General features: G+C 41.9%; 1 protein-coding gene across 2 annotated transcripts; it reads right to left on the bottom strand.

The window, feature by feature from the left end:
* Positions 1-326: 326 nt before the first annotated feature.
* Positions 327-27,585, bottom strand: E2F8 (E2F transcription factor 8). Of its 2 annotated transcripts, none has more exons than XM_020782879.3 (14): positions 27,459-27,585; positions 22,745-22,847; positions 19,971-20,231; positions 19,494-19,650; positions 17,315-17,620; positions 16,693-16,854; positions 12,369-12,506; positions 11,437-11,649; positions 10,381-10,459; positions 9,461-9,986; positions 6,135-6,353; positions 4,864-4,993; positions 3,507-3,895; positions 327-1,011 (listed from the first exon to the last, which is right to left on the bottom strand). In XM_020782879.3, exons 2-14 carry the CDS (start codon positions 22,760-22,762, stop codon positions 889-891), a joined length of 2,721 nt encoding a protein of 906 aa, XP_020638538.3. In that variant the 5' UTR covers positions 22,763-22,847; positions 27,459-27,585; the 3' UTR covers positions 327-888. The 2 variants fall into 2 exon arrangements, with proteins under 2 accessions (XP_020638538.3, XP_020638539.3); XM_020782880.3 differs by lacking the exon at positions 27,459-27,585 and adding an exon at positions 27,100-27,195.
* Positions 27,586-27,931: the final 346 nt, after the last annotated feature.

Raw genomic sequence — 27,931 nt, 5'->3', positions numbered from 1 at the left:
AAACGAAGCACAACGCCAGGGTAGTCTAGGGTTGTGAATTACAAACTTTCATTCGGACAAGAAATGTAAATATGCTTGTGAGTTTTCCTAATGGCGGAAATTGGTTTAGATTGTTTTTGACAATCATATGAGAATTGATAAGCCAATCAGTAACACAACTCTTAATATTTTTCTGTTTTGATACTTAAGAAGCAGATCTCCAGCTCTCCATCTTCACGTTTTGTTCCATCTATACCTTTTCTCTTTTCATGTGGCATGTTTTTTACATGTTGCTCCTGAAGATGCTCCAGCCAGAATACTGTTTCAATGCCAAGAATACACGGATGAAATTTTAAAAAATATAGGCTTAAATTTAATTTGAAGAAACTGATTAATGCCTTAAATAAATTTCACATTTACACAGACGTGATTAAAATACATAACTTTACAACACTAATGAAAAAAACAGAATTAAATATTATCTGAACCTGTTAACTAGGGCCCTTCAAGTTTAAAAAATATGGCATGTTACATACAAAGTGTACTTTATATATTTAGTACATTTTTATGCAATACACTAGAGTTTTCTTATTTCATGTACCTCTGAGGACAGACATTTCACAGACTCACTGCAAATTGCTTCTTAATGTAAATGGAATTGTTTTCTCCAACAGATGTTTATGTATGTCCTTGTTTTTTCAAAAAGTGAACGTTGATCAAGTAGAACTGTAAGGTAGAAATTTGTTCCAGTATGACAAAGCCAGCTTTATGATCAAAGATCATTTACAGAATACACAAAATCAGAAACAACAGGTTGCAATTTGGAAGCATATTCTACCAAATTAATATTCACCATCTTCCATTGAAACATCAAGGATTTTGTTGTTGATGTTGTTGAACTACCAATGCTTAAAGTTTATCTGATTTACAAGAAGATGAGCAAAAGCCACACATTATGGCTGATTCACACGGCGACTGGAATAGGTTTTTGTCTCCTTTTGCAGAATCACTGGAAGCCACAGGAACAGTGGTCTGGATAGAAGGGAAAACCCAAATTATTGCAACTAGAATAGTTTAAATAACTCAATGGGTAGAAGGATAACTCGGTGAGTTAGGCATGTGGTTGTAATGCCTGAGGTTAGGAGTTTGATTCTATACAGTGCTTCCTTGGAAGAAAAGCCAGCCTGTGTAGTCTTGGGCAAGCTGAACTGCCTGAAAATGCTCCCAGAAAAGGGGATGGTAAACCATACCTGAGAATTCTATACCTAGAAAATCCTGGTCCGAACTGACTTGATAATGCAAAACTATTATTATTTCGACACATCAGTATATGGACAACATATGATTCTATCTTCTGTTTTCTATCTACTAATCTTACACAGCATGTGGAACTGTTGGGCATGTGTCTGGAAGCAGTTCTGGGATAGATGACAAGGCTAAACAAGTTGAAGCATAATAGTGGTAAGAGAGAAATAAAACTATCCCAGGCAGATGGAAGGCTGCAAGCACTTCATACTTCCCTTTAAGTACTAAGTTAGAAGCCTAGAGAGACTTTTTCTTTACCTCTAGAAGCACAAGTAGTATTGGTAGATGGAAGCTTTGGTTGTTATCTTTAGGAGATGGACACGAGCTCTGCTAATTACATAGTACCAAATAGGCCAGGCTAGAGTAATGTTGGCTACGTGGGGCTACCTTTATAGTCAGTGCAGAAACTTTAGGTGCTTTGTTATGAAGCCGCAACTGCCTGAAAGAAGAGCTAAATCTATACAGTACTGCCCTGCCAGGGCAAGGAGGCCCACATTTCAGGGCAACAGAGACAAAATGACTTAGGTGTTCTTTCATATCTGTAAAATACCATTCCAAACTATATATGGACTTCTACAACGCTGGCTTCAAATGGGGCCTAAAACCCTTTTACTCCAGCCTCTGTTCAATTAAGGTACTAAACCTTTTGATACTTCGTATTTATTTTACTTATTTACTCGTTTTTATTTACAAACACATACTTGTTATATACTTTGCATTCTTGCTGAATTAAAACTGTTGGTTTAAAATTATTTTAAGTTGTCTTAAAATAATGCAAGTGCAGTGCTGGTTTGTAAAATGCTTTAAAAATTATAATATTTATTGTACTTTAGTGGAATTATGTTTTATCCTTTTTACTGCCTTAATAGGGCTTTGTTTGAAAAGTAGTCTAGAAATCATTAAAATATTTTAATGCCTAGGAATGCTACACAAATAATACTGTGGCCCATGGAAGGGGACCTCTTTCAGCCAAAATGCTGAACTGAGTTCCAGAGAGTTGCTCCAGGTGGGACCAAAGGGAAAAGTGTGGGACTAAAAATGCCTGCATATTTTAGCATAAAGCTTCTGCTGCCAAGAGCTGAACCTTAGGCGAGGCATTTCAAACATGTGGAATGGAAGAAAAGAGCCATACAAAAAGCACTGGAAGACCACCAAGTGAACGTGGAGAAAGGAGCATGGCTATCCGGGGAATCTCAGATACCTGGACCCTTGCTTTCAATAGCCTTTGTGAACTTTGACATAAAAAAGATCCAGTCTGTCCTCCTTCTTCCCTCATGGCTGAAGATTTAGTCTGAGGAATTCTTAAGCATACTTCAATAACATCACCACAACAAAATGCAGTTTGATTTTAAATACCATTGAAAATCCCTTTTTTGACAGATGCACTGCAATCAAACAAGCCCAACCAAGCAGAGCTTTTGAAGGATAACTAGCTGGCTCCATGCACTTGTGCAAAATATATTTTTTAAGGCTCTAGGACATGAGTGGGAAATCGCTTGTCACCATCACTGCTTTTTGTTGTCTAGTTGTCTTCTAAAGGTGGAGCAGTGCCCGAGGATGCCATTCAGTCCCTGGCTATGACATTAAGGAGCAATTTCAGCTGGCATTCTGGCCAGTCAGCTACCCATTTTGCATGTTAGCTTTCCCGTGCCAAGGCATTAACTGAATACTCCCAGACCACTGCCTTGGTCCACTCCAGAACTTGCAAGCAAATGGTACATGAAAGTAACAGAAATCTTTTATACAGCTTGCAGTCCTCCTGCCCCTCTTTTCTTGTGCTCCAGGTGTTAGGCATAAGTTATGTTAGTCACATTTTAAAAGGCAAAAACGTACAATCAATAAACCTGGATCACTGATTATTGAATTATAGGCGCCTGAACATTATCCCAACAGTTCAAAAGAAACTCATTGAGTGTACAGTGCCATATGTCTCAAGTTGCAGAACTGCTGAACATTTGGGGCAAAAACCAACTGTAGACTTGTTGAATCAATGGGGCTCACATCAGTGTTGATTTAACAAATCTCATTCATTCAATGAGTCAGCTCTAGTTGGGATTAACAAATGGATTTAGCCCATGATCCCCAAACTGTATTCTGAAATAAAACAATCCAGCAATCAAGTAATGTGCGATTATTGGTAACATACAGTGGCTCAAAATCACAAGCATTTGTAATGCAAATGTATGAACACTAAAACATTATTCTCTACAAAGTGTTCTTACCGGCTGTGAAGGAGTAGCTAGAACCGAATTTCCATTTAATTCCTGGTTATAGTTTGGTGAGATATTCTGCAAAGATCCCCTTTGTTTCAGGCATATATGTAGTGGGGTAGAATTAACACGTTCTGTTCTTTGACAAACTGGGGCAGATCCAAGCACTTGCTCTATAGGTGTCTGTATGCTAGTTGGTATCAGTCTTATGTGTTGCAATGTAAAGTTCATAACTGAATGGCTTGGAGCTTGAACAGGATTAGTGTGTGCCAAAGCAACAGCAGTGCCATTCACCACAGATACAGCACCTACTGAGGATGATGGTAATAAGACACTCAAAGGTGTCACATGAAGAGCAGGGAGATTAACTGCTGTGAAATCAGATGTCACCGGAATGCCACCTGCAACAATGGAGAGAGAAAAACCCCAAACTATTAAAAATTACAAAACTTGAGGGTCATGGAACAGACACCAAGATATGATCTTCCTGAGCTGGAAGACACTTATGCAGTCTGATCAGTTATCAGAAGCTTGGTCTTGGATGTTTTTTAGGACGGGAGCAGCAGAAGCAACAGTTATCATCTATAGCAAGTTGTCTCCCCTTGTTCTAGTGGAAAATTGAGGGTATTCTTCCCAAAAGCAGAAGTGACTTTCTGGCCACTTCCAGATAAGAGCACAAATGCCAGTGTGTGCTCCAAAATATCCTGGAGGAAGACCTTTTCTGATTTAAGAGATGGCAACAAATATGTTTCATGAAACAGTTGGGTTGAAGACTGTGGATACAGATTTGGGGTGGTCAATCTAACACCCCGTTGGCAAAACAACAAAAAAATGTGTAAGAGTTAATGTTCTTGTGGACCTATTCTCACATGAGATACAAAACAATTTCTTGAAATGTCTTCAACCCTGAGGTATAATAAATTTAAAAATCAGACTAAATAAGAAACTCTTATGATAAAAAAGGGAAGGATCAAATTTTAATTAAGGAAGTAACTGAGGCTACAATAAGCTCTTCCCTCCGCTGAAGCTGAAGCTAAGCTGGGGAAGGCACTTTGCAAGAGCTAGCCAAGAATATTCCATGTGGTGTAATTGACAGAGTGACAAACTAGGACTCAGGAGACCTGGGTTCAAATCCCCACTCAGCCATGGATTCTCACTGGTGGTGTGGAACTGGTTCTGACTTGACAGCAACAAAGCCAAAAGCACAGGCAGCAAGAAATAATCTCATATGTTCATGTCACCTTAGGGATTGGTAAAGTCTAAAGTATGTAATTAATATGTATAGCTTTTTCATCTAAAGAGCTGCATCAATAATGTAATGTCACGTATCAACAAACTCCAGAGTACTCCAGTATCAATGAATACATACCAGCAATAGGAGAACCAGAGGATTTCTTGTCTGCATTTATCTCAGCTTTCCCATTATTGGAGAGAGTGGATTCACTTAAAAGATGTGCACACGGAGGAAGGGGGATAAGATAACCTGAAGGAAACCAAGTCTGAAAAAGAAAGTGTGATACTTACATGCTCAGCAATCATCATCTGGCATATTATGGATTTAGCTGAGAAACTGTGCTGGTAGTTCAATCCACCACCCCCGCACAGGAAAAAAATAAGCAAATCATGGATGTCAATAAATATTCATGACTGGGACTCCCCTAAACTAATTTAATGCTTAGAGGTACCCACTGGTGCTGAGACAATGGAGCAGTATTGGAGCAGGTGGGATTTAACTGCTCCCCATAGTACTTCCTAGATTTGCGAGCTGCCACTGAGGACTGGGTGGGAAAGATGTCCAGGTCCAGTTGCCTTGACAAATAGGAAGAAACAGAAAGCCCAAGGCACATGTAGTTTGTATCACATGTCACACCTAGTTTGGCAACAGAGCCATATGTTTCTAAACATAAACATTTCCTGCAGTCTACTTTTAGCCGTTGATTGAGAAATCAAATATTTTCGCGAAGGCTTTCACGGCCGGCATCTAATGGTTGTTCTGGGTTTTTTGGGCTCACTGGCCGTGTTCTGAAGGTTGTTCTTCCTGACGTTTCGCCAGTCTCTGTGGCCGGCATCTTCAGAGGACAGCAACCTGTGCTCTGGTGTACAGTAGTTGGCTTGGGAAGCCAACTACACCAGAGCACAGGTTGCTGTCCTCTGAAGATGCCAGTCACAGAGAAGAACACCCTTCAGAACACGGCCAAAGGGCCCGAAAAACCCAGAACAACCAATCAAATGTTTATTTCATTGATACCCAGGCAAAGAGCCAAGAACAAAGCTAGATTCAAATAAGAATTGCCATGCTTGTGTTAGAAATCTATGGAAAGCTAACATACAATTTCTGACCATATTGGCTCAGCTTTGGTGCCTGCTGACATTGGTGCTGCAAAAAAATTAACTGAATTATTGTTGATGTTTTTTCTATATTTAAGACATGTCACACTTGTGTATTTTTCTTCCTCCTCTTCTTCCATAGATACATTAAATGGCAAGGACTTCATGTATATGAAACTAAAGGCAGACACTAAATAATAGGAGATGGCAAGCCATTAAACAGGTTGTATTTATTTATTCATGTATGTAATGTTTTATTGTTTTTAAGCCAGAGAAAAGGTACCAGAGCAAAATCCTTGTTGGGAATTTTACCTTCTGTGTAGTATCTGGAAATGCTACAGATATCTCCTGAGATGTGGTGACTTTATCACCCTGCAGAATACTTCTTTGCTCCTTCTGCTTATGTTGACATTCCAAGTGCTGGTTGGCATTTTCAGACTGACTTTGTTTCATCACTGATGAAGTTAAGACCTCCTGATCTAGATGCAGTGCTACAGAAGACTGGTGGTTTTTATTCCTAACAGATTCCCCCTGAAAAATGAAAGAACAGAGGGCTTAAATTAGAACGTCTTTAGATTAGGTACAAAATAATAGTAGATTAGATAAAAAGGAAGGTGAATCTTCACATCTGAGCCAGGAGTGCATTTGTACAATTAACACTGGTGCACCAACTGCGCCCATTCCTTGAGAAGTCTGACCTGGCCACGGTGGCATATGCCAGTTACATCCCAGCTGGATCATTGTAGTGCACTCTACATGGGGCTGCCTCTGGAAAGTGTCTGGAAACTTCAGTGGGTCAAAAATGCAGCAGCCAGATTACTGAGGCTGGTCACAGGGATCACATAACACTTGTTTTCAGCAGCTTTGCTCGCTGCCAGTCTGTTTCTGGGCACAATTCAAAGTGCTGATTCTAACCTATAAGACCCTAAAAAGCTTGGGTCCAAGCTATCTAAAAGACCACATCTCCCTTTGTGAGCCTGCTCAGGTGCTAAGATCACCAGGAGAGGCCTTTCTCTTGGTCCCACCACCTTCACCAGTTTGTTTGGTGGGAACATGGGAGAAGGCCTTCTCTGCTGCTGCTCCCAGGCTTTGAAACTCCCTCCCACAGGAGGCCAGGCTGGCCCCATCTTTGCTGTCCTTCCGCAAGCAGGCAAAGACTTTTCTCTTCAGGCAAGCTTTCCCTCAATACCTGGTTGCATGAGTGCGGTTGTTAAACAGATCGTTGTATCTCAACTGCTTTGAATGTACAGTGGTGCCTCGCTTAATGGGCGCCCCGTTTAACGACGAAATCGCATAGCAATTAACTTTTTGCGATCGCTTTTGCGATGTTTTAAATGGGGAAAAATCGCTTTGTGATGATTGGTACCCTGTTTCGCTTACTGATCATCGCAAAGCGATGATTTTTTAGCAGCTGATCGGCAGTTCCAAAATGGCCGCTGAGTAAAAAAAAATGGCCGCCCGCTGTTTTCTTGGACGGATTCCTCGCTTACCGGGCAGCGAAAATGGCCACCGCATGGAGGATTTTTGCTTAAAGGTGAGTCTGAAGCCCATAGTAATGCATTGAAGGGGTTTCAATGCATTCCTATGGGCTTTTTAATATCGCATAGCGACAAAATCGCTTTGCAGCGATTTTTGCTGCACCGATTATCGTCGCTATGCGAGGCACCACTGTATTTTTAGTGTTGCTTTTGTTTACCATTTTTAGTGTGGTATTTGTTTTATCAGTATTTGATCAGTGGTATTTTTATTATTTGTATACTTATTGCTTTTAGCTTAAATACAGGGGTGCATCGCATAACGAGCGCCCCGTTTAACGGCGAATCTGCATAGTGATGCAGATTTTGCGATCGCAAAAGCAATCGCATTGCAATGTTTTGAATGGGTGAAAATCGCATTGCGATGATCGGTAAGCATTTCACTTACCGATCTTCACATTGCAATGTTTTAAAAACAGCTGATCGGCGGTTCCAAAATGACCGCCGGAAGAAAAAAATGGCCGCCTGCAGTGTTTTCACGTCCTTTCCTTCGCATACCGGGCGGAGAAAATGGCGGCCGTATGGAGGATTTCCGCATAGCGGTGAGTTTATCCCCCATAGGAACGCATTGAAGGGGTTTCAATGCGTTCCTATGGTGTTTTTTGTTTCAGATAGCGACAATTCTGGATAGTGACGATTTATCCGGAACAGATTATCATCGCTATGCGGGGCACCACTGTATTGTTTCTTAATTATGTAAGCTGCCCTGAGTTCTTTTTAAGGAGAAAGGCAGGGTAAAAATATTTTAAATAAATAAATAACAGTTCACGTATGTTCTCATTTAATATGCTTGTTTGCCATATCCAAAGCAATTTTGCACATACTCAAATATGGCAATATATACAGTGCTCTCCATCTAAAACCCTATGCTTGTACTTGAACAATGAAATAACCTCCCAATTGTTCACTATGTGCTGTCAAGTCATATGCAACACATAGAGACCCTAGCAGACATGTGAGGAGCTGTTTCACTAGTGTTACCCTGCAATGAGTTTCCATAGTCAAAGGACAATTTGAATTTAGGTCTCCAGAGTCCTAGACCATCACTTTATCCAGTACACCACACTGGTTCTCTTATTCCCATAGAATAATTTTTAAATCCTTTCTTCCAAAAAACACAGATTACTACAAACATTTGAGCTTGTACTGACTATACTCAGAGACCAACAGGCTTGGTCCAAAAGCAAGTGTGCTCCACCATAAACTTCATACTTCTGTTGCATCTAGTGCAGCCTTTCCCACAACTCTAATGGTCACCTGAAACCATACTTCTCTCCTATACCCCTAACAACCTGTTTTCCAACTGTAAGGATATCCCAATCAGCTGATTCCGTTTAAGTGAGGGTATCATTATTCTGGATGTGCCTGGTGAGTGGAACGAGGCATGCACCAAAGCAAAATTAACCCTAAAATACATCCAGCAGCCTCTGTTGAGAAGACCTTAACTGAATATCCCAGTGCCTCCTGATACAAACACACAGCAGTTACTATATGCTTCTAGTGAAGACTAGCTGCAAAAGGTTGAGGCCAGAACATGCAGAGCCTTGTCCAGGCATAGCAGGGCAGCCTTATCTATGTGTGGGCACACAGAGAAGAGGAAAATGACTGAGGTTAGAATTGTGGTAATTCTCCAGGGAGTACCTGGGGCCTCCACATGCAACAAACTTCTTCTTAAGGGAGAAATTTTCAAACCTGTTCATGAGGGGAGCTTACCCTTGGAAGGACTGGCAGCACTTTCATTTTTCAAAATTAATTTTTTAGAAATCATTTGGGCCCATTTCCTTTCCCAACAATGCCACAAATAATGCTACTTCTGGGGGTTTGCAGGGAAAGGTGGTGGTGGTTGAGCTGCTGGAAAGAGACCTCTGCTGTTACTGCTGCCACCTGCAGCACCATAAAGCTGACCAGAGAGCAGCCCTCTATTTGTCAAGCCCTGCTGGTCCAACAGAAAGTGATGCTTTTGTGAATAAATCATTACTTGTCTAGTGAAATCTGCACCATGCAGCTGTCTGCATCATGCTTTTAAAAGGAAGGCACATAGGAGTGTGCAACATAAAGAATGCCACTTTTCTGGAAAGGGTGCCCACTTAAAACCCAGCTTACCAGCAGCACATCTTGAAGCTCCATTTCTGCACTCTTGCATTTTTTAAATGGAGTATCCTTCAATAAGGATTTGCATCTTTTGAAACATTTCTTGGATGCCAGGTCATCTTTTGTACCTTCTTGTTCTGTATCTGTTAGCAGATTCTGGTTTCTAGCACAGAGACTGCCTTCTCCAAAGCTGTAGTCACTGTCTCCAGTAAGCATTTCTCCAGGGGATGACTGTAAACTGGGTCCCAAAGGACATTTCATTCCAATTACGTTAGCACAGGGAACAGGCTGTACCGAGCATTGTGGATTGTATGTAGTCACTATCCCTGTTTGGGAAGGCTGCACAAACAGTGCATATGATACCTCGGAATGAACAGGAGGTAACACTCCTGGAGACACTGAACTGGGAATAAGAGGTCGGCTCTTCGACTGAGAAGACAACAGGAGTGGTTTCGGCTTCAAATTAGATTCAGGAGGGGATGTTGGACAGCATCGCAATGTGGATTCTTCTAATTGCATTTCAAGTTTTTTGAAATCCCTAGAAAGAAAGAAAGAAAGAAAGAAAGAAAGAAAGAAAGAAAGAAAGAAAGAAAGAAAGAAAGAAAGAAAGAAAGAAAGAAAGAAAGAAAGAAAGAAAGAAAGAAAGGGTTAAAAATACCTCCATTGAAAACTGCTCTTCCTCAATAAAAGCAGAACACAAAAGAACGTGTTTTGCTTATTTAGAAAGATAGTGTGAGCAAAGCATTAGAGTGCTGTTAGACCAAACACATTCACAAGAGTCCAACTGTGGATGAACACACTTTAAGTAAATACAACATTAACTGATAAACTGTTTATATTTATTCTAGTTATGGCCAGTGTGAACTTCTACTTTCAATAGTCAGCTTAATACGCACCAGTCAAGCATTACCACATTCCACTTACAAACACACCTTGAATGTTCATCTAACTGTTGTTTGCATACTGCTGCAAGTTGAGCCATCTTGCTTGGAATCATTGGGGGAATCTGACCTTTCGGAGAGAAGACAAACACAAAGAGATTTTACTGAGTCCACACTGTTTTTCATAGCTTAGGACTGAGCAACTCATGGCCAGTTGAATTAGGAATTAAGAGATAGGCTCTCAGCATGAAAAGACAACAGGAAGGTAGCACCCAGAGACTGCACTCAAGGCCTAGATTAGGTCATCTACACACCCTTTGCTTGAAAGAAACAAAGGTAACACTTCTGTTAGTGTAGCTATGCTGGTGTAAACCAGATCCAGACACTGGAAATAATTAACTGAAATTAATTGAAAGCTTCCTATCCCCATTTCAGGTTCACTAGGGTTCTCTTTTGCCCTGGAGAAGCCTTTGGGAGCCTCAGGACAGCTGGGGGAAAGCAGCCTTTAATAGTAAAAAATTGTTGCCAGATCGGCAATGGTGGTCCTGATTCTTGCAACATTTTGACTATTAAAGACTCCCTATCCCTGTCCTGAGACTCTCTCAAGGCAAGAGAGCCTTAGGGAGCCTCAGAATCTGAAACAGAAGTGGCGGTGGAAGCTTCCAATTTATTATTTCCAGTGCCTGGATAGAATTTACACTGGTGTAACTACATCAATAGGTTACTGCCCCAATATTAAGACCAATGGTTCATTTAGTTGATACTGAATCTTAGAAGACTCAAGGTTTTTCGCTGCAAATCAACATGGAGAAGTTAGTAAGTGAACCTGCTGTGCTTCATTTTTATGCTTTTGGGACATAAGGAACCAGAAGGATTAAAAGTAAGACTGCAATTTATCATTTCAAGTCTACTGAGGTTCATGTACCTCTGCAGTTGTTCAGCAAACCATAGTAAGAAGAATCAGAAGCAATAAGATTGGCGAACACATATACTCCCACTGCCCCCCCCACACACACGTGCTAAGAGATGAAGTGCAAACACTCCTGTTCAATATGTCAATAGCATGTCCAGAATGATTTTGGGAGGGTTCATATTTTAACAACGTACTTGTATTTTTCTTGATAGGACTGCTTGGTGCCGAATGAATCTTTCTCCAACCACTTTGTGTAGCCTTTGCCACTTTAATTAAGGACGAGTGTCGTGTAAAGCCTTTCTTGTTTCCAGTAGGGAAAAGATTCTTGGAACAATGCTCCCTGGAAAGATTCGCTTCCACAGTATGAGATGATACAGTCACAGCAAGCATAGGTTCAGGCTTGGTACCTATTGGCCAATTATATTTAAATTGTAACATACGTTTAAAAAACTATCACTTCAACTTCATTTTAGCATGATACAGTATTCTGAGATGTTATTGAGAGAATAAGGCAAAATGTGAGGTAACGGATAAGCTAATTGAGGTGAAAGATAATTGTCACATCCATTTCTGTTTTTTTGCCAAACAGAAAGCTGCTGGGGAAATTCTCGATTGCAGGGGGTGGTTTGGGGTAAACAACAAATGAACTGCAGGCTGCCTATAGCCCCCAGGAGCCAAATGTGAACTTGGAGCACCTCTACTTTTTCGGTGTTGTGTTTTGTTTTGTTCAGGAACTATTTTGCTCTCTGTCAAATTAATGGTCCCATCAGCACCCTCTTCTAATTTTTTTATTTTAAAACTTTTGGCCATTAGAAGTCCAGAGGGTACTTTTTAAAGGGGATTTGACTTTTGAGCTTCCAAAAAATTTTTTAATGTTACTGCTTAATTTTTGCTGCTCTGAGCCTTTCATCTGTAATTACATAGGCCAGCTTTACATAGCCCATATGGAGCAGATTGAAAGAGCATCAACAAATAATTTATTAGCAAATGATCACATTAGTACAAAGCTAACATGGCTTTTCTGAGAGTATTTCTTTTGGTGCTCAGACAAATTTCAGGGAGATTGGACAATAATACCTTGTCATCAAAACTGTCAACCAGGGGGCAGAGGTAATAGTCTACCTACCCTGAGTATCTGAAAAAACATTTGGTCCCGTCCATTTAAAAGCTGGCTTGCGACCCTTCTCTTCCGTAAGATGAACCTTCTTGATAAGCTCAAGGCTACTGAGGACATTAGCAATATCATACAGCCTCCGGATTTTTGCTGAAATGAGTTTCAAAGAAAAAAAAGTGGTATCATGATAGCATTATTAAATAGTGGTCCAATATTATTAAAAGTCAGACAGCCTACATCAATCTTTTTCTTCCAAATGCTGCTTTAAACCAAATGCAGCCAAAGCATTTTTACTGAAGGATGCACAAGAAAGGAGTATCTGAACGGGCCAGTGTTCAGATTCACAACTGTTGGTCCCTCTAGTACTATTACAATAATTCCACCCACAAACCTGTTTTTTGGACTACGAACGATGTAGCAGGGGAGAGAGTGATTGTGGAAAGAACTGCTGAGAGAGAAATTGTGATGGGGCTGGGTCTCAAAAGGTACCGTATTTTTCGCTCCATAAGACGCACCTTTCCAAAAGACGCACCAAATTTTTAGGAGAAGAAAACAGGAAAAAAATAATTTGTTTTCTTCTCCTAAAAATTGGTGAGCCTTATGGAGAGGTCCATCTTATGGAACTCATCCTAGGACCCTTTGGAGGCTCGCCCTGCCCCCCCGGGGGTCAGAGGGGGCAAAATCGCCAGCTTCTGCAACTTGAGGCTTGGGAAGCTGCAGAAGAGTCCCAGAAGCTGGCGATTCCCCCCCTCTGGCCCAGCGGGGGGGGGGGGGGCAGGGTGAGCCTCCAAAGGGTCCTAGGGTGTGCTCCAGGACGCTTTAGAGACTCACCCTGCCCCCCTCGGGGGTCAGAGGGGGCAAAATTGCCACCTTCTGGGACTCTTCAGAGGCTTCCCAAGCCTCAAAAGACTCCAAGAAACTGGTGATTTTGCCGGTGATGGCCCTGTGCGGGGGGGGGGGGGGAGCGTGGCAAGGGTCCTGGGAGGCTCCCTCAGACCCTTGCCACGCTCCCCCACCCCCCCACGGGGCCAGGGGGGGTAGAATCACCAGCTTCTGAGAGTGTTTGGAGGCTTATCAAGCTTCCAAACACTCCCAGAACCTGGCGATTTTGCCAGGGCTGGCCCCGTGGGGGGGTGGGGGGACCGTGGCAAGGGTCCTGGGAGGCTCCCTCGGACCCTTGCCACGCTCCCCCCAGGGCCGGGGGGGTAGAATCACCAGCTTCTGAGAGTGTTTGGAGGCTTATCAAGCTTCCAAACACCCCCAGAACCTGGCGATTTTGCCGGTGCTGGCCCTGTGCGGGGGGGGGGGGAGCGTGGCAAGGGTCCTGGGAGGCTCCCTTGGACCCTTGCCACCCTCCCTCCACCCCCCACGGGGCCAGGGGGGTAAAATCGGCAGCTTCTGGGAGTGTTTTGAGGCTTGGGAAGCCTCAAAACACTCCCAGAAACTGGCGATTTTGCCGGTGCTGGCCCGTGCAGGGGTGGGAGGAGCGTCGCAAGGGTCTGAGTGAGCTTCCAGGACCCTTGCGATGTTCCCCCCACCTGGAAGCTGGCGATTTCGCCAGCGCTGGCCCCGTGGGAGGTGGGGGAGCCTCGCAAGGGTCCTGGAAGGCTCACCCGGACCCTTGTGACGCTCCCCCCCCCCATGGGGCCAGCAGCGACGAAATTGCTGCCTTCGGTCCATAAGACGCACGGACATTCCTCCCCACATTTTGGAGGGGAAAAAGTGTGTCTTATGGAGCAAAAAATACGGTATTTTCCGCAAGAACATTTTCCAAGTATTTGGGCCTCGTATCCTTCCAGAGGCCATGGCAACCATTATGTTCAAGCCTTCAGAAAAAGCTTCCCACAAATGCCCTTTCTGAAGGTGACTTCCAGTTCAGGTGTCAGTTATTTAGAGCCTGCTTCCTTTCCAACAGGTACCTCCACAGTTGTATAACATACATTTTCTTGCTTAGAAAGAACAGAAATGGGGATGGGGTGGGGGTTTCCAGGGTGAATTTGATAGTCAGCTGTGACAAACCAGAACAGTTATTCCCCAGAGTTAATGGCAGGGAAAGTGTGTTGTGGGGCAGCTATCCTAGCAGTCTGCCATGGAGGAAGATAAGATACAGAGTACAGAGTGCTGTCCTCTGAAGATGCCGGCCACAGAGACTGGCAAAACGTTAGGAAGAACAACCTTCAGAACATCGCCAAAGAGCCCGAAAATCCCACAACAGCCAGAAGATAAGATAGCTTGGCACCATATGTTCTGCTTGAGAAGGCGGCCAGTGGAAAAGAAAAAAAGATAGAAGCAAGTAGCTTCAACAGACTGAACAACAACCAGGGAATGACAATAAGGTGCTGGTCACTGTCACTGTTTTGATTAGGGTACCATCTTTTCTGCTGAACAAATGTTACATGTAGACCATATTTTTTCACAGATTAAATACATAAGAAATATTTGCCCAAATAAAGACCTTTATGCGGCACCACAGTTTTTGCTATAGACCAGACATACTAAAAAATAGACAAATGTCTATTAACATTTAGAAAGATGATTATCATTTGCTGTCTCAGCTCTGAAACACAATTTGGCTGGATAACGTTTGGTTTATAGGATCAAGAATAAGCCATATGGCTGCAAATTCACTCTACAACGTTGTGGTTGGATTTTGGGAAAACATCTTGGTCTCTTAGCCAGTTTCCCATTTTGCACATTATAGGAAACTGACTTAGGAGTCAAGATATCCATTACATCTCCATTGGCTGGATCCTTTTCAGAGGTGGACTGAGTGTTTCCTGAGCTAGATTTATTTAGCTATTTATTTATATATTAAAATATTTATATATTAAAATATATTAAAATATTTTACCTCACATTTCCCCTTGAAAAGGACACAAGGCAGCTTACAATATTGAAAAACAATACTTAAAGATGAAAATGATGAGTATAAACAGGCAGCTTACATCATTAAAAGGCAATATTAAAGCTAAGAACAGTAAGTATACAAACAGAAGGACAGTAAAGATGGGGCCAGTGGGAGGAGTTCCAAAATCTGGGAGCAGCAACAGAACACACCTATGAAAGTGGCGAGACCGAGACAAAGGCCTCTCCTGATGATCTGAACACCCAAGTTGGCTCATAATGGGAGATACGCTCTTTGAGACAGCTTGGACCCAGGCCGTTAAGGGTTTTATAGGTTAAAACCAGCACTTTGAATTGTGTGCTAAGATGGTGCTAAGGAACAGATCACCTTTGGAAGATCCTGGACTCCCAGGAAAAAGGTGGCAGAATCCCCTCCCCAAGAGGTGGAAACTCAGTTCTCAAGTCAGGCCACGAGGTAAGGCTACCACACAGTCCCTAAGAGTAGCCAGCAGTGCACAAGGCTGGTAGTTGTTCAATGCCATTCCTACAGTCTCATCTTGAAGAAGGATCTCTGGTAAACTGCTTGCAGGGAAGCAATGGCAGGGTTCCTGAACCTCAGCTTTATATGTCTCATGTTTAGGGAAGGAAGGTTGTTGGAAACTGTCTGCTTCTGGCTCCAGTTTGTCAGATCCTTCCATGATTACTGTTTTGACAGGTCTCCTTTGCGGCTGAAGCACTTTTGACTTGGACTTAATCTCTGAGAGCCTTAACACCATCTTTGGATTACCCTACTCTCTGTTTGGACCATGTTAGCTTAGTCTTTAGATTGTCAGGAACCTGCCTCTGCAGGAGATGGAAGGAGTGAGCATCTGGATATCTTGCTTCTTCCCAATTCAGAAAAGCATAAGTTTATTGCAGTGGTTCTCAAACTAGGGTCCCCAGATGTTCTTGGACTGCAATTTCCAGAAGCCTTCACTACTTGCTGTGCTGGCCAGGATTTCTGGGAGTAGTAGTCCAAGAACATCTGGGGACCTGAGTTTAAGAACCACTGGTTTGTTGTTGATGCTGCAGCACCTGAACCAGGCCATTTAGAGCTACTGGCTCTGCTCAGATGTCATAACAAGCTATCTTTTATCATAATGGACTCACAAGTTTCACTACTCCTGTTTTGCCCTGGCAGGGGGCTAAAGAGGTTGTCTACTTCTGTATATCTTAGCAGATAACATAAATTAGTTTTTGAACTCCTCCTTGCTGTTGAACCAGAAACGTGAGTGTTTGTGAGCTCAAGGCTTGCAGTAGATTAGTTCCACCATGATAAACTATACTGTATTTTCAGAGTTAGAGTCTTAGCCCTTCTGAACCAAGAATTGCTTAATTAACATTAGACTTTCAGTTTTCATTTTTTTACTAGTAGTTTACAGAATATAACAACATGGATTTATATTGGGAGGAAAATAAAACAAGTCTAGAAACAGCACTTTCTTCAACTTACTTTTAAACTTGCTTTTATCCAAGTAGTCAACAGGGTCTTCACCAATCAACATTTTAGCGGCAATCTCTAGACTGACAGCCTCAGGAGTTGATACAAGAAACAACATCACAAATTTCTGACTCATCACTCTTAAAGACTTGTCTTTATGACTGTTTACTGAAGCTGTGCAAAGAAATAAAAGATACACTAAGCAGAAGCTAATTAACAAATGTAAAGTTAGAACTATAGTTCCAAATTGAAGAAGGGTACAAGCCACTGACAACAGTCATTATACAACTGCCAGTCATTGCTAGGGGTGATTAGCAGTGTGTATCTTAGTTTCTCAATGAATTAATCAATTTGCTCAGTAAACACAAAAGATATACTCTGTTTATAAGAGGAAGCCCACATATGTTCTTAAGACAGGCAGTTACTTCTAGCAAAACATAGAATGGCTTTTAAGATTGTGATTAGCACCTGCAAACATTGTAAGTGTGTTAGTGATGCAATGCATATGGATTTTTCTAGCTAATTCTTTGATTAAACATTGCAGCCTGTATTTTAAGCATTTTGACCAAAGCAGATCCCAGCTGTGACAGACAGATATTGACATGGCAATCCTAGAAATAGTACGAAGTCTTACCGCCTCGAAACTCCATTCCAGGAAGTTCTACAAAGCAAACATCTGTGTGATCGTTGGGCCTAATATGCTTCGCCACTAAATTGATCTTCTGGATGCCTTCTTCAGAATCTTGTTCAGATTCTCTTTTCTTAATCAACTCAACTTGGTGTGCGTATTTGTTCTCTTCAGCTACTTTTTTCAAAATCCACAAGGTTTTTTTAAGATTATGACGCCCATGCCAAGAATATTTGTTTTTGGCAAGTCGGCTCACCATGTGAAGGCTTTCCAATACATTCATTATGTCATAGATGCGTCTACGCTCAACATCTGTAAAGGGCAAAATTTATATATCTGGGTTCCTTTCAGCTTGGTTTTCAAACATGTTTAAGTCCTCTCAAAAAAAAAAAAGGTAAAATATTTTTAACAACACAAATAAAAGATAGGATTTCTTCAACTATGCAAAATGTTACCACGGTTAGTTTTTACAGGTCTATTACACTTTCCCCCACTTCTCCATTCAAGTAATAATTAAATTATTTGCATATTCTCTTCAAGCTGAAGTACTTAAAAGAGAAAAAAAGATAATCTCATTAGCATATTTGTGAAACACAAGTATACACCCCAAAATAGCAGAAGGTATTCTGAACAGTCATCATACTTGTAAATTGATTTTTTTAAGTAACAAAAACTAACTGAATGCAATGTCTAAATTCAGTTGGGAGACCTGCTGAATCAGATGTTGAATGATGAGGCAATATAGAGATGATTTCCCCTCTAGTTAGGGACTTCCAAATGGATTTGGGCCAATGCCATTTATGCAAAAGAGAAGAAGAGATATCAGTGTTATCACAGACATGAATATGCCCACTTTATGGAAGAAGATAATCCATACAATTAGATGTGTGCCACTTTTTCAGCACCATGTATGCCTCTTGGGTCCATTTCATGTGGATTAACAAAGAAGATAATGGAAATGAAAATGGGGGAGGGAGAAACATCCCTTCTTTCCCAATGGTCCTAAGGAAACAGGGAGAGTAAATTCCACCCAACTGGGTTTAAACAGCCTAGATAGACTCTCATAACACTATAACTGGTGAATGCTAGAATGGAACTTTTCAAGTACAGTGGGGTCTTGACTTGAGAACTTAATCCGTATTGGAAGGCGGTTCTCAAGTCAAAAAGTCTGTAGGTCAAGTCTCCATTGACCTACAGTGCATTGAAAACCGATTAATCCCGTAACAGGCCGTTTTTGTTCCATTTTGTTTTTTTTCTGGTCTGTAAGTCAATTCTCAGGCTGCAAGTCAAACCTAAATTTTGCGGCCAGAGAAGTCTGTAACTCAAAAAGTCTGTAAGTCAAGGATCCACTGTATGTCCAGTTCCCAAAGGCGGATGCAATCTTTACTCCGCTATCTGGAATATTGATACTAGAATAAGAAACTCTGTAGATGATGTGTGATGAGAATCTCCTCATCACCTACCTCTAATGTTCAGAGGCACTTACTGAACTGGATGTCTCATCAAATGGTTCTGCTGCAAAACAAAACCCTGCTCCAAATCTTTGATGGTTGCAAATATATGACTAGTTACTTGTCACATAACAAAGCTGATAAATATGGTAAACGTATCATTGCCAGAACAGGCATTCAGTGGCATAAGACACTTCCCCTTGCTCACACCATGTACTGCTCCTGACTCCAGGTCAGGGGAATCTATGGCCATATACATCATGTTATTTGCTGCTAGCCATGGTTGATGGCACTTCCAAGTCCCGAAATATCTTATGGGACAAAAGTTTACAATTCATACATTAAGGAATCAAAACTAGAGATAGCCACAAACCATTGATTCAGTGGTGTGTTTGGCAGCCCAACAGGAGTCTGGTGCTTCAAAGTCCTGCCTCCTCCAGCAGCCGCCCACTTGGAGGTAGTGGCTAGGCTTCCTTGCCTCATCTCCTCTGGTATTGCCTCTGAGTGGGCGCTTGCCAGATGAGGTGCAGCTTTGAAGAGCCAAACACCTGTTTGGCCACTAAACAAACTAGCACGAATCGCTGATCTCTAATCAAAACTCTTCAGAGCTAAGTTAATGCCGTTGCAGTTACATATAGCATTTCCCTGTATTGTTGCTGTTAGAACAGGAAGTACATTTTTAACAGCATAAACTGATTGTTTTCTCTAGCATTAAAATACGGCCCCAGACTTACTAAGCTCTTCTGCTACTTCATCAAGGCAAATTTCATTGTTTTTAGAAGTGTTTGGATAACTAGGATATCGAGCCAAAAATTTGTGACAAAGTAGTCCTAGACTTTTATCTTTACGACTTGGTTGGGATTTTTCATAATCATCTGCTGATAAACAGTCCTGTAGAAAGAGAAAATAATGGCCTTCTGTGAAAAAAAATTAAAGACGTGACAGATTTAATATCAGCATCTGCAAAGAATGACTAATACAAAGTGTCTAATTCTGTGACAGCTGGTAAGCCCCAAAATAATTTAGCTGCCATGACACATCTGCTACGTGTCAGTTATAAATCCCCAAAATAACTAGCACTCCAGATTTCATGGGAGATTTAAACAAACCAAGAAACTGCTTGCCTAGTTACTTTTCAAGTATACAGTTAAAGCTTCAGTATAATTCCTCGTTTGTAATATTACAAGGAGGAAAAAGGAAAAAAGTTTTACCTCAAGTCTTTCATTTCTACTGTCTGGCAACTTTTTTTCCTGTTCTCGATTTCTAATTTCAGGACTAGCTGCACTGATCAGGATTTTAAGGTTGGCTGTTGGTGTCCATGGATCTCCAGGAGATAATTCAGTAGGTTTTGGTGGTGTAGTCCGGTGGTCAGAAGCAGCTGGCTGGATCTCTGTCAACAGCCAATGGGAGGCAGTTTTCTGTTTTAAAGGTGTTTTCACTGTGTTTTCATCTGCTTCAAAAGGCTGATTTTCCTGAGCCAAAAAAGAAAGGAAAAGAAACACTATGAATGTTGAAGTAAATATCAACAAACCATAATTTTGTTTCATACATACATTTAATTCCTACCATATTTTATGGAACGTAATACATATTTAAGAGAGCTATACTGTACTTACATTGCTTTAGAGGAGAGCTACATGTTGCAGTAACCAACAGTCTGCTGACAAAAATGGAAACTTACCAGAGATGCAGGGTGGTCAACTTTCTGTGGAAATGTTTCCCATGCACTATTTTTTCCATAGAAAATTTTCTACATCATACATATCTGTTCATAATTGTCTGGGCTGCTATATTATAATCAATCATGTTGGATGGGCTAAATATAGGAGATGAACCCCTATAAGTTATTCTTCCAAGAAGGCAAGCACTGAGAAACTCTAGTGCTCAGCTGCCTGTAACAGAACTGAAAAATGACATATGACAACCTCATTCTGTGCACAATGCAGTTGGCTTTTGACTGGATCTGGACCAGACTTATACATGGTGTATTTGTCCTCAGTCGATTGACAAATGAACATGATTTCACTTATTTCTGTTTCACAAAAGCTCTTGTTTCTCAGTCACAAGTACAGATAATCAAGACAACATGTGAATAGCTGCTTGCCCTTAAACATGCCCATGCATTTTTCAGAGAAATAGATTTAACTAATTGTATTGAACCAGATTTTTTTTCAACTTAAAATGGAACTGGAAAGTAGTTCTGAGAGTGAGTGAAGCTGAAAGTTCTGAAACTGTATCTCAGCAACAGAAAGTGAAACCATATCAGGCCTTTCCCCTTCCAAAATTGGAGGCATTTTTTTTTTTACTTTTAAAGGCTCTCCCCACCCCACACTGTCCCAAGGCTTCACCAGGGCAAATGGGAACCCTATTAGGTTTCAAAACCTAAGAGGAAGGGGAGTGGCAGTGGAGGAAGTTTTTAATTAATTTAAAATAAATGTTGCTAGTGCCAGATGTCATCAACTTCTGCTACATAACTTTCAGGAAACAGAATTTTGGCCACTGTAATTTTAAAATGTCTGTCATTAATTAAGCTGAGGAAGAATGAAATATAATAGAGGAAGCACAACAGAGACATGGTGCCATCTCAGATGCATACCAAATAACTAGAAATTAGCCCCACCTCCCTCTTACTGACAGCATACATTCATCTAATTGATGGATTAATATGCATAAATTGGGCTCTATATCAATTACAAAATGGGAAGATGTAAACTAAAAAAAAACCCAAGAAAATATTGTTAGATGTGTAACTTAGTCTGCTGTGGCTAAAGGTCCATTTGAAGAGACAAGACAGCTCAACTACTGTTTGATTTACCGGTAAGTATTTGTCTTTCAAATCCAGAAAAGAGATATGCAGTCCACTCCAAAATGGAGCCACAGTGTAGATGAAAAGCCTCATGTTACTGCTCCTCCTGAATTATACCTCTCTTCACCTTAGATGCCTCTTTCAAATCTTGGAAAGTATCTACATTTAGCTACAACCTGTCCTTCATTGTTATCCATTATTATTGGAATACATCTTTTTACAATTTTATGTTCCCACGTATCATACTTCCTTTAACTTGTTTGTTTATTGGGTAATTTTTTATATAGTAATCTTCTAAACTGAGTTTGCCTTTCTTGTAATAATTTACTATGTGTATTAAAGGGGCAAGAGTACCTTTGTATGATAAACTCCCCATGCTGCATAATACTTAAACCATGCCTACTGAAGACAGTTATAGTTGCAGTAAAACAGAGGAAATCTGGCTTCTTTTGCCACCATTTAAAAAATATCTTGTCACCAACTGGATAAGGCTAGTATGATGTCTGACTGCTAATAAGGTAGCCCTCCTTCAGCTGGTCGGTTTCGTGTCATAAGTAAAGCCAGACTTCAACCAACTGAGGAGCAAATACAAACATAAAATACAGTCGTGCCCTGCTTAACGATTGCCCCGCATTACGACGAAGCTGCTTTACGATGTTTTTGCTATCGCTATTGCAATTGCAAAACAATGGTCTAAATGGGGGAATTTCACTTAACGATGATCAGTTCCCTTTTTCGGGAACCGATTTTCGCTTTACGACAATCAAAAACAGCTGATCGTCGGGTTTTCAAAATAGCTGCCAGGTGCTTAAAATGCTTCCCGCTGTGCTTAGGGATGGATTCCTTGCTATACAGGCACTGAAAATGGCCACCGTATGGAGGATCTTTGCTGGATGGTGAGTTTTTATCCCATTGGAACGCAACTGTTTTCAATGCGTTTCAATGGGTTTTTTAATTTCGCATTACGACGTTTTTGCTTAACAGCAATTTTCCTGGAATGGATTGTCGTTGTTAAGCGAGGCACCACTGTATGACAGTTTAAACCTAATGTGTCATTCTTGCTCAGTTACTTTGAAATTGTTTCAGCCATGGACAACTGCAACTTCATGGGCAAACATGTCTGGCCTATGTTTGGAAAATCAAGAGAAGAACAAGTCTGAACAGTCTCAAATAAGTTACCTTATCTTCAGTACTCATCTTGCAGCTATTAGATTTTCACTCATTCATGTGTTTATTTTAAGCACTTCAAGGGTTCGGTTGGTCAGACAGCATTTTTACCATTCTGAGAGAAAAAGAGAAATGGTATGTGAAATTGGCTGATGTCAGTATTTTCAACATAAAGGATGTTGTTATTTGCCATCAAACTGCCCCTGATTTATGACAACCTTATGAATTACTAATCTCCAAATGCTCTTATCATCAACAACCCTTCTCAGGTTGTATGAAACAAAATTAATACGTTACGACAAAGTAAAGCAAAAGCAAAGCAAAGTGTGCTGCTTATATACCGCCCCATAGCACTTCAAGCACTCTCTGGGCGGTTTACAAGTTAGTTATGCAGGCTACACACTGCCCCCCCCCAGCGAGCTGGGTACTCATTTTACCGACCTCGGAAGGATAGAAAGCTGAGTTAACCTTGAGCCGGCTACATGGGATTGAACCCCAGGTCGTGAGCACAGTTTTAGCTGCAGTACAGCAGTTCAACCACGGTGCCATGAGGCTACAAGTAGAGGGAGAGATGCTGACATACTCTTACTACAGGGGCATAAATTAATTCAATTACAGCACATCATGTTGAACTGAAGGTGCAAGATCCCTGGAAAGGAAAGCTTCTCCTTAATTGTTTTGTGGACAAGCATGGAGGCCAATTGTAAGCAGGTTTACTCAAAAGCAAAACTGAGTTTACAAGAACTTACTCTCTATAAATACACTTAGGATTAAAGAGTTTGTGGAACTCCATGTCACAAAAGGAAAAAAAATCCATTATTAAGAATGTGTCCCTATGAGTATTACATTTTAATTAAATGTTCTATGGAACATTTACTTTAAATTTCAATGGAGCTGCTGCCTCACTGTTCTTTCATGCTGCCAACACTAATTTACACAAGACTACATAAGCACACTTCCTCATGGAAGTGATGGCTAAGGTATTCTCATTTTATAATATTATTCAACATCTACTTCTGAGGCCACATATCCTTTAATGAAGGGTACTGATACAGAGTCAGTCTAGATGAGCATTGTTGTTGTTGTTTAGTCATTAAGTCGTGTGCGACTCTTCATGAGGCCATGGACCAGAGCATGCTAGGCCCTCCTATCCTCCACTGCCTCACGAAGTTGGGTCAAATTCATGCTTTGATGACACTGTCCAACCATCTCGTCCTCTGTCATCCCTTTCTCCTCTTGCCTTCGCACTTTCCCAACATCAGGGGTTTTTCCAGGGAGTCTCATGAGTGGCCAAAGTATTGGAGCCTCAGCTTCAGGATCTGTCCTTGCAGTGAACAGTCAGGGTTGATTTCCTTCAGAATCGATAGGTTTGTTCTCCTTGTAGTCCAGGCAATTCTCAAGAGTCTCCTCCAGCACCACAATTCAAAAGCATCAATTCTTCGGCGGTCAGCCTGCTTTATGGTCCAGCTCACACTTCCATACATCGCTACGGGAAAAACCATAGCTTTGATTATGCGGACTTTTGTTGGCAAGGTGATGTCTCTGCTTTTTAAGATGCTGTCTGGGTTTGTCGTTGCTTCCCTCCCAAGAAGCAGGCGTCTTTTAATTCCGTGGCTGCTGTCACCATCTGCAGTGATCATGGAGCCCAAGAAAGTAAAATCTGTCACTGCCTCCATATCTTCTCCATCTATTTCCCAGGAGATGATGGGACCAGTCGCCATAATCTTTTTTTGATGGTGAGCTTCAGACCATTTTTTGTGCTCTCCTCTTTCACCCTCATTAAGAGGTTCTTTAATTCCTCCTCACTTTCTGCCATCAGAGTGGTATCATCTGAGGTTGTTGATATTTCTTCCATCAATCTTAATTCTGGCTTGGGATTCCTCCAGTCTTTCGCATGATGTATTCTGCATATAAGTTAAATAAGCAGGGAGACAATATACAGCCTTGTCATACTTCTTTCCCAATTTTGAACCAGTTGTTCCATATCCAGTTCTAACTGTTGTTTCCTGTCCCACGTATAGATTTCTCAGGAGATAGATAAGATGGTCAGGCACTCCCATTTCTTTAAGATCTTGCCAGTTTGCTGTGGTCCACACAGTCAAAGGCTTTTGTGTAGTCAATGAAGCAGAAGTAGATCTTTTTCTGGAACTCTCTAGCTTTCTCCGTAATCCAGCACATGTTAGCAATTTGGTCTTTAGTTCCTCTGCCCCTTCGGAATCCAGCTTGTACTTCTGGGAGTTCTCAGTTCACATACTGCTGAAGCCTACCTTGTAGGATTTTGAGCATAACCTTGCTAGTGTGTGAAATGAATGCAATTGTATGGTAGTTGGAGCATTCTTTGACTCTGCCCTTCTTTGGGATTGGGATGTAGACTGATCTTTTCCAATCCTCTGGCCACTGCTGAGTTTTCCAAACTTGCTTGCATATTGAGTGTAGCACCTTAACAGATGAGCATTAGTCTCATTTAAACCTACTTCTTTCACTTCCTGTTACTAAGACTGTGATGCTGTCATATAAGCACTGGAAAGAAAAACAGTAAACAGTAAAACAAAAGAAGAATGAGAAGAATGCCCTAGAACGGGTAGCATGAGACTTTTCTCTAAACAGAGGATTTGTTTTTATTTAACAATACATATTTGTGACTCCACGCCCTATGGAGAAGAGTGACAGTTGTAGTGCAGTGTGTCAGCTTCCTACAGTTAGCTGCAGCAGACTGAACCAAAATCTGCCTGTCTGTAGGTAATCCTAAAGAATTCTGAGAATGGAGGTCTATGTTGCCCTGAAAAATCACCCTTTGAGTAACCCAGTGCACAGGTGATCATCCCCTCTTGGATGATAAAGTTCCCTGAATAGTTTTATGTAATTGGCAAAGGTACACTTAATTGGGGTGAAATTACAGTAGAGCAAATTACAGTGGTGTACAATCTATAGAATTTGTGCTATGAAACAAATGAGGGCATTTGTGGAGCAATTTGTTTACTATGATGCTGTCAGATCTTTGCGTCAGAAGCACCACCATACAATTTATAGGATGTAATATAAAATTAGGCCATAGCCTGCATACAAACACATACAAAAGACAAACAGGTCTGCAAAATTAACTACCACTAAAATTGTAACACTTAAGTAAATATATCAGATAAATTTGCCTGTTCTTCCCTTCACTCACAAAGGATTGTGTCAATGTGAAAACCCCAATTTCATAGGTTCAGCCAGTCTGAGACTTCCAAGTCACCCAGACTGGGGGCTATATTTCCCTTGGCATCCATTCATTTTAAAAGCTTCTTAGTTCTTTTTTTCCCCCACATTATAATCCTGGCATTCTCTGCTGTTTCTTCAAAAGTCACAGATGTTCTTTTTTTTTAATCTTTTCCTTGATTTTTATATCAGAGGGACATTATCAGTTGTTATCCCTCACCATATTGTCTCTTGGCACAATGCCTGCTGGTTAACTGATTTTTGTTTATAAGGCTTGGTTTCAGGCATCCAGTAATGAGTCTGCAGCTTTCACTAAGTGCTATCTCCACCTATTTCGCAAGGGTTGAACTACAGCATGACTGGCATATTTGTTTGCGGAATAGCTCAGGGACCAAGGCTTTGGTGGTTTTGATTGTGTGCCCCACCTATTTCCCTATAGGTTTCAAAGAATCTTGTTCCTTGATGAGACCTTATAGTCTCAGATGAAGTGCCAGTATCTTAAGAAATGGTGTTTGGCAATTAAAGGAACATGGCATCATTCCACTTTCCCTGGAAGATTGTGTGTTTTCAACCAACCTTCTAGCAATACAGAAGTTATTCAGTACAAGTGTTTTGTAGGGAAATCAATATGGTCACCATGCCCTGTACTATCTCTAATGCCATCCACATCATTGATATGTAAAGTTGCAAAAGAGGATTCGCATTAGGTCTGTTGAGTAAAAACAAGGAGGAGTTCCACAGCACCTTAACAGTGAATTTTGGCACAGGGCATTCACAAATGCTTGCTAATCAGAAACAACAGATAAAATGCATCTTCTTGACAAAGGAGGCTGTTTACCTGCAAGGTTAACAACAATGAATCACCAAGTTGTTTTACTTTTATTTCATAACCTACACACACACTTTACACAAATACTTCAGAAGTGAAGTCAGTCTCTACAGACCCAGACCACAAAGTTAGCTACGGACGTAAATGAAGGAAAACCAATAAACGCAGTTCGCGACTGGCACAATGAGGGCGACGGATGCTCAGGATCGCGAGAGGCAGCCCCGATCCCTGCCCTTTGCCAACCTCAGCGCCCCGGCCCCGGCCCCACCGTCCCCTTCTCCCGGGAGTCTTTCTCAGCCTGTCCCGACCCCACCCCGCCACTCACTCCCTAAAAACTCACCGCTCGCCTGCTCCCCTTCTCACACCCACCGAGCCTCCGACCTCGCCCAACCCCGAGGTTCTACTCACGCCCCTTCGTTGGGAAATGGCAGGCTCCGCCCCCGACCTTGGCACGCTCCGCACGCGGCACTTCTGATTGGCTCCTGTTAGGGAAGGGGGCGGCGACGTTCCGAAAGCCGGTTTAAACGTTTGGCGCCACCAGACCCGCCAGCTGAACTTTTCGCCGCGCTCTCCTGAGTGGCCGCGCGCGCGCGAGCGCTGGACCCCCACCCCCTTCCGAGACCGAAACGGGCACGGCGTCGCTTAACCACAGGAAAAGGGATCGCCTTTCAGACGGGACACCTGCTTAATCCTCCCTACCTCCTTCCCCGCCGCTGAGAGCCGCTCACTCGCTGCCTCCTCTTCCTCCTCCGCGTCAGCGATTTGAATTTGGCAGGCGGAGGGCGGAATAGTAGTGGGAAAACAGAACGGGCGGGGAAGAAGGGAGGGAAAGGAAGCCTCACACCAATCAGGGGCCAGAGACCTTCTCGTTCTAGCCAATCGCTGGTCTCTTTTTCTCCCCCTCCTCCTCCCGGTTTAGGCTGGGAGGGGCAATTTGAAGAGCGGCGAGGGGTAGTTAATAACCTGGTTGGGAAGAAAGTGGGCGCGGCGGGGAAGGAAAGGGGCGAGTCCCGGATTCAGGTACTCGTTCCTGTCAGGACTCAGCCCGTCTTGGCTGAGGTATCCTGAACATTAGAAAGTCACTTTTCCAAATTGTCGTCCCTTGCGAATTCGTATTTTTGCCCCTGAGCATGGGCAGAGTGTCTCCTCTCATCCATGACATTCGGCAAGAT

Source organism: Pogona vitticeps, chromosome 1 (genome assembly GCF_051106095.1).
Source record: "Pogona vitticeps strain Pit_001003342236 chromosome 1, PviZW2.1, whole genome shotgun sequence".
In the NCBI taxonomy this organism is placed as follows: domain Eukaryota; kingdom Metazoa; phylum Chordata; class Lepidosauria; order Squamata; family Agamidae; genus Pogona; species Pogona vitticeps.
This window is presented reverse-complemented; position numbering and strand designations above follow the sequence as displayed.